General features: G+C 32.1%; 1 protein-coding gene across 1 annotated transcript; it reads right to left on the bottom strand.

Moving 5' to 3' along the window:
* Positions 1-3599: 3599 nt before the first annotated feature.
* LOC100790344 (amino acid transporter AVT1A) lies at positions 3600-9891 on the bottom strand. Its single transcript, XM_006575175.4, has 12 exons — positions 9585-9891; positions 8154-8407; positions 7306-7520; positions 6958-6981; positions 6677-6857; positions 6370-6589; positions 6141-6276; positions 6009-6028; positions 5756-5901; positions 5114-5157; positions 4421-4483; positions 3600-3926 (listed from the first exon to the last, which is right to left on the bottom strand). The coding sequence occupies exons 1-12, from the start codon at positions 9791-9793 to the stop codon at positions 3834-3836; spliced, it is 1605 nt and encodes a 534-aa protein (XP_006575238.1). The 5' UTR covers positions 9794-9891; the 3' UTR covers positions 3600-3833.
* Positions 9892-13449: the final 3558 nt, after the last annotated feature.

Below are 13449 nucleotides of genomic sequence, written 5' to 3'. Positions count from 1 at the left end.
ATGTCATTTGGTTTAGAACTCCCTTAAGACTCAGGTTGATCACCATTGGGGGGGGGGGGAGGAAGTTGTCTGTGTATGATAAGGTGACCTCGACACTTTTCTATGTGTGAATGTTGCATGGACACACTTAGGTTATTTCCCAATGAATGATACCACATTCCATTTAAGAGTTGAGATTAGGTGCATGCATCATACTGAACATGATTGATTGGAATTATAAAAGGTTGATGACTACTTGTTGATTGTATATTGGACTAATGGATATTTGTGTATGATTATGGTATTTGCTAATGTTTTCTTACTAATCATGGTTATTTAATTTTTGTGTTTACTTCTTTTATAATCAACTAACCCTTGCAATTTTTGTACCGTGTGCTTGGTACCTATGATGATCATGAACCTTCATTCATGGGAGCAGATGGACAGCAATAGATTACGTGAAGTGAGATTCTTTTGTGGAGCCGCCAAGCTGATGTCATGATGTTGGGATTATTTTGGGAGAGAGTTATGTTTTGTTAATCAACTCCTCCATAGTTGGTTCTATAGTTCTTTTGAATTGAGAATGTATATCACATATTTAATTATATGTACGAACTAATTTACTTTCAGTCATGTGAATAATGTGTATTGAGTTTATATATATATATATATTCATGTAAGTATTTGTGCATTGTTTGGTGAATATATATTGTGAAAAAAATTTACTCTCATTTTTCACAAGCAAATTAATGGAGTTTTCATTAAAAAAAATTGAAATTTTGCAGTTTAGAGTAGTGATATCGTAGCAACAAGATGAATCGTTACACAAATGGTGAGGAAACTTAATAAGGATTATGCGACATATTTATGTCCATATAACTATGATTTTCTTTTTTTGCCATGTAGTTAAATTCAACGATACTTTGAAAGGAAAATGATCAAATCACCTAAGGAAAAGATTATAACCTGGCTACAGCTGTACAAAAATCTTCCACCAAATGCCCAAGCCCAATCTGTAACCTTGAGAAATTAAAAAATGCAAAAATCAGAAGAGGAATATGGCATTTTTTTTCCTAACTATCTTTCAAAAAATTTAAAAATAAAATAGGGAAAAAACTTTCAACTAAATCATGAGCATTATATGAACCAAGCTTATTAAATTCCTTAGAAGATATGTCACATATTCATATTTCAGATGAACCAGAAACTTTGTCCGTGGCTAAAAGCATCTTGGAAGGGTATTGAACATGTGTGGTTACTGAAAGTACAAAAACTGGGACATCATTGAAAATTATAACCTATTTTGGAATGAAAGTTTCATAAAGTAATTATTCACAATAAAGAGTGAGAAATGAAAAGATGCAGAAAATACATAGCAAGTACCTTCTTCAATAATGAGAAAGAAGTTTGATCCATTTTTGATGATTTCAACAATTTGTCATTGTCAGCCAACCAAATCTTCACACTGCAAAGCACATACATGATACATTCGGCTAAACTAAGATATTAGGCACAAAATGTAACACCCTACAAAAAGTCAATCCAATTAGGAGTATGAGAGAAATGCACTGGAACTTGCCAATGTGAGATTCTTGAATGAATGATATCAAGGTCAAAAGTTTGAAAGTGTACTTTTCTAGGGATTAGTCTACAACATCTAATCTTTTGAGTGGTAAACCATGAGTGATTTAGTTGATTAATCAAACATCTTATAATCTTTTTATAATATTGATGTTATTTTTGTGACCTTCACTGAACCTCGGTTACATTGGCGTGATCGAAATATCAAAATGACATCTCCTTGTAGTAGAATCCGAAACAACCCTTAGCCCTTTATGTTTTGACAGGGGTAATTGTCTCTGAATGTTGTTATTAACCTTGGTTTTGAAATCTATACTAAATTTTCTTCGATTTGGTATATAGAACCTTGTATTTGGACTGACGAACGTGAACGAGAGAGGTCTCTGAGCAATGAAAAGAGGAGCTGATAGAGAGCTCATGATAGATGAGAGAAGTTTATTAAAATTTTATGGCTCCAATACCATAATTAGGGTATTGGAACCCAATTATGGGAATGTATGTTTTTCCCTGTGTATGCTGGTTTTCAAGAAAAATAATGTTTTCAACTAATAGGATGTGATACACCTGTTATTGATAAATGACATTATTTCTTTTATTAGACTTATGTTGTTTGAAGACCTGAGAGTGTGAATCTCAAGCATAAACTATATATGTATGCATGGGCGGAATGTGATTTACTGATGATATTGTTATTAATGATATTAATTGGTATAAGGTGACGTTGTTGTTTATGATAATGTTGATAGAGTATGATGTTGTTATTGAAGATGATATTGATAATAATTCATATGAGAAGATGTTGTTATTAGTGATTATGTTGATATGATATGATGTTGTTGTTGTAGATAATATCATTGAGGATAGATGATGTTGATGTTGATAATGTTATTGAGATGATATGATGTTGATAATGACATTCAGATGAGATGTTGATGTTGAAAATGTGATTATGTTGTGTGTGTACATGGGGGGTGCAGTGACCAAGACGGATATCCTTGGTGAGAGAAATAGAGTGGTTAAATAGTTTTAAATATTTCTAGAGGGGGATGACTTAGAATCTTTAATTATCCACGATCAGTGCATTTATGGTGTCCATGTTTCATACTTCATATTGCATGAAAATAGTATAAACTTTGTCAATAAGTACTTGTAGTTTCTCATGAGAGAGAATACTTGTACTTGGGGGCATGTCATTTGGTTTGAAACTCCCTTGAAACTCAGGCTGATCACCGGGGGGGGGGGGGGGAGGAAGTTGCATGTGCACGATAAGATGACCTTGACATTTGTTGCCTAGTTTTCCTAAGTGTGAGTGTCACGTGAACACACTTAGACTATTTCCCGATGAAGGGTACCACATTGTATTTGAGAGTTGAGGTTAGGTGCATGCATCATACTGAGCATGATTGATTGAAATTATAAAAGGTAGATGACTACTTGTTGATTGTATATTGGACTAATGAATATTTGTGTATGATTACGATATTTGCTAATGTTTTCTTACTGATCATGGTCATTTGATTTTTGTGTTAACTTTTTTTATAATCAATTCACCCTTGCAATATGAAGACCTGGGGATTATGTTAACACAAAAAGTTAGTCAACAAAAACTAGTAGAAAAATACAAATGTTAAGTAAAAATAAAATATTTATATTTTGTGGTCATTATTGAACACGTTGATGAAACTTATTTTTTTATAAACATTTTGCATGTTTATTTTTAAATTGATCATGTTCCCATGCTAAGTTCACTAATAATTTTAATCAAGCCATTACAGTCATCTCTCTTCATTGCATTAAAATAAAAGCTCAGATCATATATACGCAAACAATAAGCCAGAAAGTGTTTAGTTAGTATTACAAGCCTAATATATTAGCAAATTGATTTAATACTTCCTTGCATGCTCTGCATATGCCCTAGCACAATGCATACAAGTACATATAGCCATTTTTTTTCTACACATAAGCAACTCAATAATTATATCTAGTTTTAATTACTAAAGTATCACTGAATATCTTCATTAGCTTTAACTTGTTATATCTTATTTAACAATTACTTTATTAAATTCATAAATATACATGAGTTCTCATATATAAGATTTTAAATATTGATCACCGTCGCGGAGCGTTTATTAAAACCTCAGTACAAGTGAAACGCATATATAACTAAATTAACTTGTCACCACAGTATTATCCAAAGAGCTGTACTTCCATGCAGAAAGGGTTAACACTCATCATAACCTCCCAGTACAGAAAGACTATAAGGTCTCAGACTCTCAGTAACTATCAGCGATACTCAACAGAGAGGAATATGTTCCAAGGATTCCACAAATGACTCCGAATGCAGCAATTGCAACACTGAGTACAACCTGATGTTATTAGCAAAAAGAGAAGTTGAGTAAAAGAGAAGGAATAGGAAAACTAATTGAGATAATATTGCATTATGATTCTATAATTGTCATTCAATTATATGTGGTGTTTGGTAATATGCAGTTAGCAATTCATGGCTGAAAGAAAAAACAAGGCTTCAAAATTATATTTGAAAAAGAAATACAGATGAGTTAGGGTGGTTTCCTCCTGCAACAGATGATATGAATATGATAGGAAAACATTCGAAGCATATGAGCTTCTGATGCATGAAGTGTTTACCATCATTGTGTTGAATGTAATTCACCTGCTGATTATAGAAATTATTGCATGTAAAATGTAATAATGCAAATTTCATTTTCTAAATATTGCTCAGTGTTGCTGGATATAGTAACTAAAGGCTCAGTATCACTATTAATATCAACTCTGAAATTTTACTCTGAACTAGAAAGATTTTGTCAGGAAAAGAAAAATACAAGATCGGCAGTGCTGTTACCTGTGTCCTTGTAGCTTTTTTCCCAATAATTTTCAGAAAACATAAACTTGGCATTATCGCTGACTGAAAGGAATAAAATTCTTCAAATTAGATAGTGGTTTCATTTTAATTCCTTGCAAGAAACTGAATCAATAAAAGTAAGGTAAAGCACAAAGGACTGCAGAGGAATTTAGCTCAGGTCATGTTGATGCTAGAAAACATGAAAAGATAAATGCAAGTTATGTACTGCAAAAAGAAATCACGTGAACTCAATGCTTGACTTGTCATCCCCAAAAGTTTTGAGAAACCATGTCTATTTGTCATATGCAATAAAGAGATAAATTCAGATAAAAGTATGCCGCAAGTCGTGCTGTCTCAACTCAATGTTACGAGCATTTGAATATGTGGTATGTAAATTTATATTGTGTTATGATACAAGTGAAGCCAAAGAGAGCACAACAAACTAATCCCTCTTTCTCCATCTTTCCTTTTCTGTTTACAACTATAAAAATAGTTTTACTAAGTTGATGTGTGTGTGTAAGGTGAAGATCATGAACTAAATAAACTCAGGATGTCATCATGAAAAAAAAATCCTTTACTAACCAATGAAACATCATATCCTAACAGAAGAGGCATTTGGCCTTTTGTCTAAGGCATGTGCATCCTAACAGAATTATGACATCACATACAGAGAGAGTCAAATGCATTTCTTACCACAAGTATACTAAAGAGAGAACCAATTAAAGCCATCACAAGCCCTGAAATTATAATAAAATTATCATTAGTTTTGAAAAATTAAACATAGCGAAGATGATTTAGAAATGTGAGAAGACCAGTTGGAATAGGTGATAAATTGGTTAGCTAAAATATGAAAAATAGAGGAAAACCAATAAAGCATTCTAATTGAGATCACTAGTAAGCAAGAATTCAGATCTATGTGACTTGTATGAAGAATTATTTTTGACAGAATACAATAATGTTCGTTTGATTAATGGACGAAATCACCCAGTAAGAAAAGTTTCTGACTGTTGTTAAATTAAATCAAGCCAAACTAACAGGTTTAAGGCCAGTTTAACAGAGTTGACTGTTTTGGTTTCAAATATGTGAAAAGCAAACTTCATCGCAGTTTGCTTCTTGACTGTGGTTGAGAAACAAAATATAACAAAACCAAAAGGGTGAAGGATACAACATGTAAGAATATTCCCACTTCTTATAAACAAAAATGAAAATGGAAATATGAATTATCAGTATATGGACAGAAAGCTACTAAAGTTATATCATTTTCTTAAGTGGCCTCAACTAATTGGAGGTGACATTAAAATTAATCCAATAACAAATATAAAGTCTAAAACTTACCAAAAAAGGGAACCAAAAAGGCAACACAAACGGTAGATGCAACAAGTGTTGTCCTAAGAAGAATGAAGCACCAATATGAGGATGAAATTCTATCTGGCAGCAACTCCTCTAGACTCCTTGCCAGTGGGTTCATCAACAAAGCATATTTGTTTACTATTAAGAAAAAATAAACTAAAAGGACTCGTACATTTTTATCAAACCATGACAAATTTTTAAACTTTCAAAAGCTAAGTAGTTTTGGCAAAAAGGATATTTAGTCAACGGGTTAATAACCTGAAAGAAGAACACAAAACATAAAAATTAGCGAGGGGAAGTTATCGGTCACTAGAATAAAACTACAAAAGTAAAAATAGTGCTAAGAGACCCAAAAAATCTCAAAACTCACTGTTGTCCACAATGCAACTTTGGAAGCAAATGTGCCTGGTGGCATATTCAATGTTATCTGAGACAAAGTGCCATCACCAAACATGAGATATCCCATGATTGCAGTGCCTCCATATATCAAAACACACAAAACAAAACTGTACACAAAGAAATGAGTTGATGAATCAGAAAAAAAAAAAATCAAATATGCTATGTTTTGCCGGTGACAGAGAAGTTCTTAGGTACTATACCATATTATTAGTGCTTTGGTAAATTGTTTTTTGTCAGCCATAGACTGGTAAATATTTGGGAAAACCGAATGTCCTGCAAAGCAAAATCCATAGACACCAATAGCAAATGGAATGCCATTCCATTTTACCAATTGACCCGTGTGATGGAATCCGACACCGTCTATTGTTCCAACACAAAACACGCAAATAATAATCAAAACTGTTGCAATAACCCCTCCAGCTGCAGATCACAATACAAGTTCCAATAAGGACATGCTAAGTAGAAAATTTTGAAAATAGAAGGAATATTTTTTAGACTTTGGAGCACCTGATAGATAAGAGATTATACGAAGATCCTTCAACCAAACAGTTGGGAGAATAATAAGTGCTGTCAAAACTCCAAACAAATGCATCGAGTCTAACTGGAAACCACCCAAATCTAAGGATGTACCAGGAAACAGACTAGTGAGATTATCTCCTTCCAAGGTGATGAATTCCACACAATATGACTGCAACCATTAGAAGAGAGCTTATACGTTGGTGCAGAGCAACAAAATGCAGGTGTTTTCAAAGGAAACAAAAGAAACGGGTAGAGCACTTAGTACTTACATATAGTTCAGTGTACAAAATGATCTGCAACAAAGTAAGCATAGCTTAGTAAAACATCAAATTTGTTCATAGATAAAAAATATTATATCTCAGTATTGCTTCTTACTACTGTGATGCGGATTTAGATTAAACAACAGAAAGAAATGATGCTATAGTATGGTCTATTTTGCGAGAGGCCTAATACATATAAAGACCAAAGGTCAAAATGAACCAAAACCATCTAAGGCCATGGTTAAAGAACAAAATCATAATGATCATTTGGAAATAGCCCAAGAAAAACTTCATTCATCATGTAACAAGGATTGCACAACAATTTTAAGTTAATTTAAACAAAGAAATATAACTAACCGAGACAGCAATTCGACCATATCTCCCAAATGCGGCTTCTCCTATATCTGGGTAGGTAATGATTTCTTCCCTATTTTCAAAACAGTATCTCAAAAGGGTGGCTGTATAACAACACATAACTGCAAAAAGAAGCATCACTGCCATGCTCATCCACCCAGCTTGATTTACTGTGTATGGCGTAGATAGAAGACCAACTCCAGCCATCACATTAATGCCTGACAAGGTACACCATGTCTCATAAAATGGTCAGGTAGAAATAGAAATTCGGAAGTAGGGTCAGACATTTGCAGACAAAGAAAAAACTTTCATAAGGGGAGTGGATCAATCAGACAGAATAAAACTCCATTAACCTATCAACACATTTTTTAGAAAAAAAGAGTCACGCTTTCATAGCAAGTTTTATAAAACATATTAGCTTTATTTTTACCTTCTTTTTTTTTATTTCAGAAAACTATCTTTGTACGCCTTAGATTGTCAGATATTTTGAACATAAAATAAGCTAATCCAAGCACACACACAATCCCAAACATTATTAAGCAGTAAGAAAGAATGAATTGAAGTACATATAATAATAATCCCCATTTTTTACACTAGAGACACTCTAAAGCAATACTATATGCTGCCCTGACCTTCATTAGTACATCTACATGTTTAAAAGTTCCACTGTCCAAAATATATATATATATATATATATATATATATATATATATATATATATATATATATTGCCTAATTGGAGAATGGTTTTGCGATCAACTGAATTTACAATGTTTATACAGAGCAGAATGCACTTAACAAATTAAATGTTCACGGGCATAGTAACAGATTGCAATCAAATAACATAGTACCATTGAAAATTGTTTGAGTGAAGCTGCATCCATATCCAATGGGCAATTCTCCAGAAACAAGCCGTTGTACCGAGGCTTTCTCCCACCAAGTTGATTGTCTAATGCCTTCTGCAGCAGATAGAAAAGGTGTCTTTCCATCGATGTCTAAGTTACTCTTTGAACGATTGTCAAAACTTGAATATATGAAACTTGGCCCCCGTAGAACTGACTCAAAATTTGGAGCAGCAGCTATCGTGTAAGAATCTGTAGTCTCTCTGTCATAAGAAAGGGAATGAGGAAAACAATAAGAGAAGAATATCTGAACTCATTAAGGTTACTATGAGAAAGAAAGAACATCCTAGACAGATGTCTGCCTGAACAAGCGAGCCTACTAGAATAAGCAAGAATCAAGATGGACTATACGTCTATACCTCTTATATCATGTTAGATTTCATCTTAAAATCAATTGACGATAAGTGAAGTTGTCTAACAAATATATAATCTGCACTCAGAATTGAAGTAGACAATGTGAGACTTTCTAATAGTAATAAAAAATCAGCCCTCACTTGTGGAAATTGTAATAAAATCACAATTTGATGTAAGGTTTTGCCACAAAAAATTAATTCATGGTCTAGATCATCATGTGTCTACAGTTCTAGCAAATTTCCACGTGACAGTCAAATTTTTTAATTTATAAGAAAAGGTTAAAAAAATTTGATCATGAGTCAAGTTGAAATTGAGATTGGTCGGAACCATGGACATGTAGTAGTTCCAGAATATACAACAATTTCTCGAATTGCCACATAAGAATAATCAAGCAAAAATAAAATAAACATACAAAAAATCTGGTTTTTGCTAACACTGCAATATTAAAATTATAAACTAAGGTTTTTGCTATGAATTTGGTTTGAAATGAGCCTTTTAAATTAAGGTAACAACAAAAGTAGCAGAAAACAGAAATTATAACATCACGAGTGACAGAAACAGAGTCAACAATATTCAAATTGAATAAACCACAAATTTCGTCCTCCGATCACCTTCTTTCTTAAGAAAAAGAAAGAAAAGAAAAACTAACCTACCCTCTCGTGTCAGAAGGCTCCTCGCTATGCAAAGGTATTGGGGAGAGTCATTGTATTCAACCTTATATCCTTGCATATGCAAAGAGGCAAGCCCATGACCAACTGGTCGCCAAGGCTTTAATGGTGTGCCAGGGCTCACCCTTAATATTACAATTTTTAATGTATTCCTTTAGTATTGATTATTGAATATTCATCTATTTAGTCCCTAAAATTCATGGACAAAATTGAAGGACTTTTCAACAATATTCAACAAACTATTCGGCATGGTTTTTAACACTTCTAGGACCACATGAGTAGTTTTCTTACTTCAAAGATCAAATTGATTTGAATTGCGAAAAGATAAGGAAATGGCTAAGAGGATTATTATATATACTTGTAACTCTGAGGCCATTGCTGAGAAGAGAAAGAGTCAGGCTGTGCTCTCCGATTTGCGTCGTCACCATCACTACTACTCTCACTCTCGTACTTCACACCTTCAATCTCCTGTTGTTCTTCATCGACCAAATCATCGTCGTTCCGATCAAACAAAAACTGATCGAGGTCTTTATCCTTCTCTTTGTTGCTGCTTTCGTTACGAACCATATTGTTGCAACAGTATGTAGTATGCAGAGAGAGGAATAGTATAGTAATAACTAATGACTATAATGAGCAAGTTAATGTATATTGAGGATGATGGAGTGAATATAAGGAAAAAGAAAACAAGAGGAGAGGGGACAGATGTATGGTACGATGGGGACAGTGAATGGGACAGAGTGTCAAAGACATATCGAGAGAGAAGGTGATTAGGAAGGCGGCCATTGGCCAAAGAGTAAAAAGAATCTTCATTATTATTTATTCACAACCCCAAGGTGGCGCGGCATCTGTCACCTTTTGTTTGGATCCTTAAAAGTTAGCATACAACTCTCGAACTACTACGGACCCTCGCTAGTTCTGGACCCTCGCATTCAAAGAGAACATCTAAAACTTTTATGAATTATAAGGTGTCATTTTTTGTTTGGAGCTTGTATTCAAACCTACAATGATGAATCAAAATATAATGATGTTTTTTTATATTAGTTAGGCATATTATTTCTATATGTAATCAACTTAAAAAAATTATATGCATAAATTTGAATATAATCAAACCTTGCTTCGGATAAAAAATAATATATTATAATTTTATGAGTATGAAAAATGAACAAAAACTTTGCAAGACAAAATATGAAATTTGTAAATTTTACAAAGATGAAATAATATTTAAGTCTTATTCTAATTACATTAACCGTGTGGAGAAATTTTTGCATGCGTATAAATCTAACACTTCATCCTTAAGCACAGTAAATTTATTTTTATATAAATCACACAAGCATAAGTTTTTTTATATAAACCACACGTGCATAAGTTGAGTAAGACTGATATAATCAATTGAAAAATTATACATCTTTTATATCTAATTATAAGATACTTTCAATTAATTCATGTTTCTTAAGAAAAGTAATTAATCACATTAAATTTGTCAATTATTTGTATTATTATTTTAAAATTATCATTTTCTTTTGTCCATTTAATTGTTTATCATTAACGTTTCCAAGAGAAAAAATAATTAAGTAAAGGTATGTAAGAAAAAAATAATTAATGCATTTAAAAATTAGAAAAAAGTCTTATAAAATAGATAAATAAATATCTAAAAGGATCTTATAATTAAGTAGAGAGAGTAGTTACTAGTAAAATAAAAAGAATTTCACCAAAAACAATTAAAAGAAAAAGAAAAAATATTCATCGTTTATTACATTTATTTTAATTACTTGTAATAAAGATATGATATAATTAGTTTTGTTTAATACGAATTTGATTTTAAGAACATATGATAAATATTTATACATGTATAAATATTTAAGAAAAAATATGTACAGATTTTTTTAAGCAAGCATCAACTCAATATTAAATATTAATTAAATACATACATTAAATATTACTTAATTCAGTGTATAATATTAAGTATATATTCAGTGTAATATTAATTATATATTATATTCAATAAATATGATAAAAATATCATTGTTTTTTGTTAAATAGATACATGTATATAATATTAATTATATATTACATTTAGTAAATATAATAATTAATATTATATAATATATACACTATATTAATAAATTTTGTGTAATATTAATTATACATTATATTTAATAAATAATTAAAATTATTATTTAATGATTAAATACATATGTATGTGATTTTGAAATAATTATATTTTATTCAATAATAGATTTTTAATATAAACAAGTTTATATGGAAATTTATATATTTGATAAGCCTTTATTAATTTTTGAAAATATATTACATTTCATAACTATTATATTTAATAATATTATTAATTTTAATTAAATATTATATTTAATAAATATAATATATAATATTATTTAATTTTTATATAATTATACATTAATAACATTAAGGGCAAACATACATTAATTATTTTCATATTAAAAATTAATTCTTAAGATACTATATTTAATATACCTATTATCCTTCTCATAGTTATAAAGGTTTTTGTTAAAATTAGGGATTGCAAAATTAACGTTTTATCTTACCTGTTAGTTATTTAGTCTGTCATGTGAAAACAACTACCAACACTCAATAACAGCAAAACAACAAAAATGTTATTGTTATATAATATCTGTCATGCTGTCTTTTTTTTTTTTTCCCTACATCTAACGTCTCTGCATGTTTATATTTTTGTCTTTTATTTACATTATTTTCATAACATTTTAAGCATATTGAGGGAACCAGAGTCCACGCTTATCCGCCTATATCCTCTTGACCATGCAAGTTTAGGACCCAGAAGAATAACCCTAAGCTCGGCCTGAATCACTGATGCAACTCGTATATATATAGGTTCCAAAGCCACATATAAATGCACCAGTATAGTCTCTAAGAATTCCACTGCAAGCCGCATTGCTTCCAGCATTGCAAACACCCCCATCACAATTGAGACTATCTCATCATAACTGGGAAAATTCCACCGAATACCATGAGTAGGCACATGAACTTGATTAGCATGGGAAAGAGGTCAAAGCACCTCCCAGGACATTGTGTAAGCAGTAGCCAGCTTAATGGAATGCTCAAAACCTGCATAGGAGACCAATTCTCTTGCTGAAAAACTATAAGATTCCTCCTCCACCAAATATAACTCATGATTGCGCCAATGAGGGAGTTCCATGAGACACCATGAACTGCATGATTTTTAGATAAATTTAGCAGCAGCCACTCAGACCAATTATTTCACTCATAAAAGTCCACTCCATCATCTCTCCAAATAAAAAATTACCAAACCAGCAACACATCTTTACAATCTCTAAAAGTATGAAACAATGTCTCCACCGCATTATTGCAAACCGTGCAAGAGTTATCCATTGAGAGTCCCAAACGAATTCTTCTAGAATTAGTTAACAAGTGTACTTACCAAAATCCGGAGCTGGCACGCGTTAGGATGGACGTGGTTAAGGTGGGCTTTCGGACTTCACACGTCTGAGAGGTACCTTTATTAGGAGGACAGGAAGGAGGACCTGCAAAACAAAGGACTCTGACGCTCTAATAAGTATATGAGTGAGGAGAATAAAGGAAGTACATGCGTATGAGAGTAAGTATGCGTAAACTCAAGTTGTGAGTGAATGTGTTGTGGGTTTGATGGAACCTGTTATTTATAGGAGTGGAGCGTAGTTATAGGTCTTTGATTGTAGGGGTTGTTATAGTCTTTGTAGATAATCTTCGGCTTATAGATAATAGTCGGGAGCTTGTAGATAATGTTAGAGATAAATTGTACCTTATAGATAAAAGCTATAAGATAATGTGTGGTTTTGTAGATAATTAACTACTTGCTAATAGATAAAGTTATTCAAATATATTCAAATATTAATAGGTTAGAGATAACCTGTGTCAGTTAGGGAGCTCAATTGCTAAAGGCTGAATGTCTGGGCTCCTGTTGCAAGACTGACGTGGAGGATTGACATGTGTCTCAGAGTGTCATGTAGGATGCCACGTGTATTTTGTGGGTCTTGGACAGTACAACAAGCATTCATGATTCATCTTCCAAAGTATTGTTCTAATTCTTTTAGGCTTGTCCCACTTCACATTCATTTTACACAGAGGCTGATTAGGCACAACATCACAATTACTAACTTATATGTTGTTCTCATAGAAAATAGTCCATCACTAGTCCCATTCCAAGAAAAAACATCACAATTAGCATGAAT

This window comes from Glycine max, chromosome 2, assembly GCF_000004515.6.
Source record: "Glycine max cultivar Williams 82 chromosome 2, Glycine_max_v4.0, whole genome shotgun sequence".
NCBI lineage: Eukaryota > Viridiplantae > Streptophyta > Magnoliopsida > Fabales > Fabaceae > Glycine > Glycine max.
The sequence above is the reverse complement of the archived record's forward strand: the minus strand, read 5'-3'. Positions and strand labels throughout refer to the sequence as shown.

Excerpts from the sequence above, each read along its gene's own strand:
- LOC100790344 (XM_006575175.4), bottom strand. The coding sequence starts at position 9,793 with ATGGTTCGTAACGAAAGCAGCAACAAAGAGAAGGATAAAGACCTCGAT. Across the intron at positions 6,858-6,957 it reads TTTTGTACACTGAACTATAT|TCATATTGTGTGGAATTCAT; the intron begins GTAAGTACTAAG and ends TAATGGTTGCAG. Across the intron at positions 6,590-6,676 it reads TATAATCTCTTATCTATCAG|CTGGAGGGGTTATTGCAACA; the intron begins GTGCTCCAAAGT and ends TGTGATCTGCAG.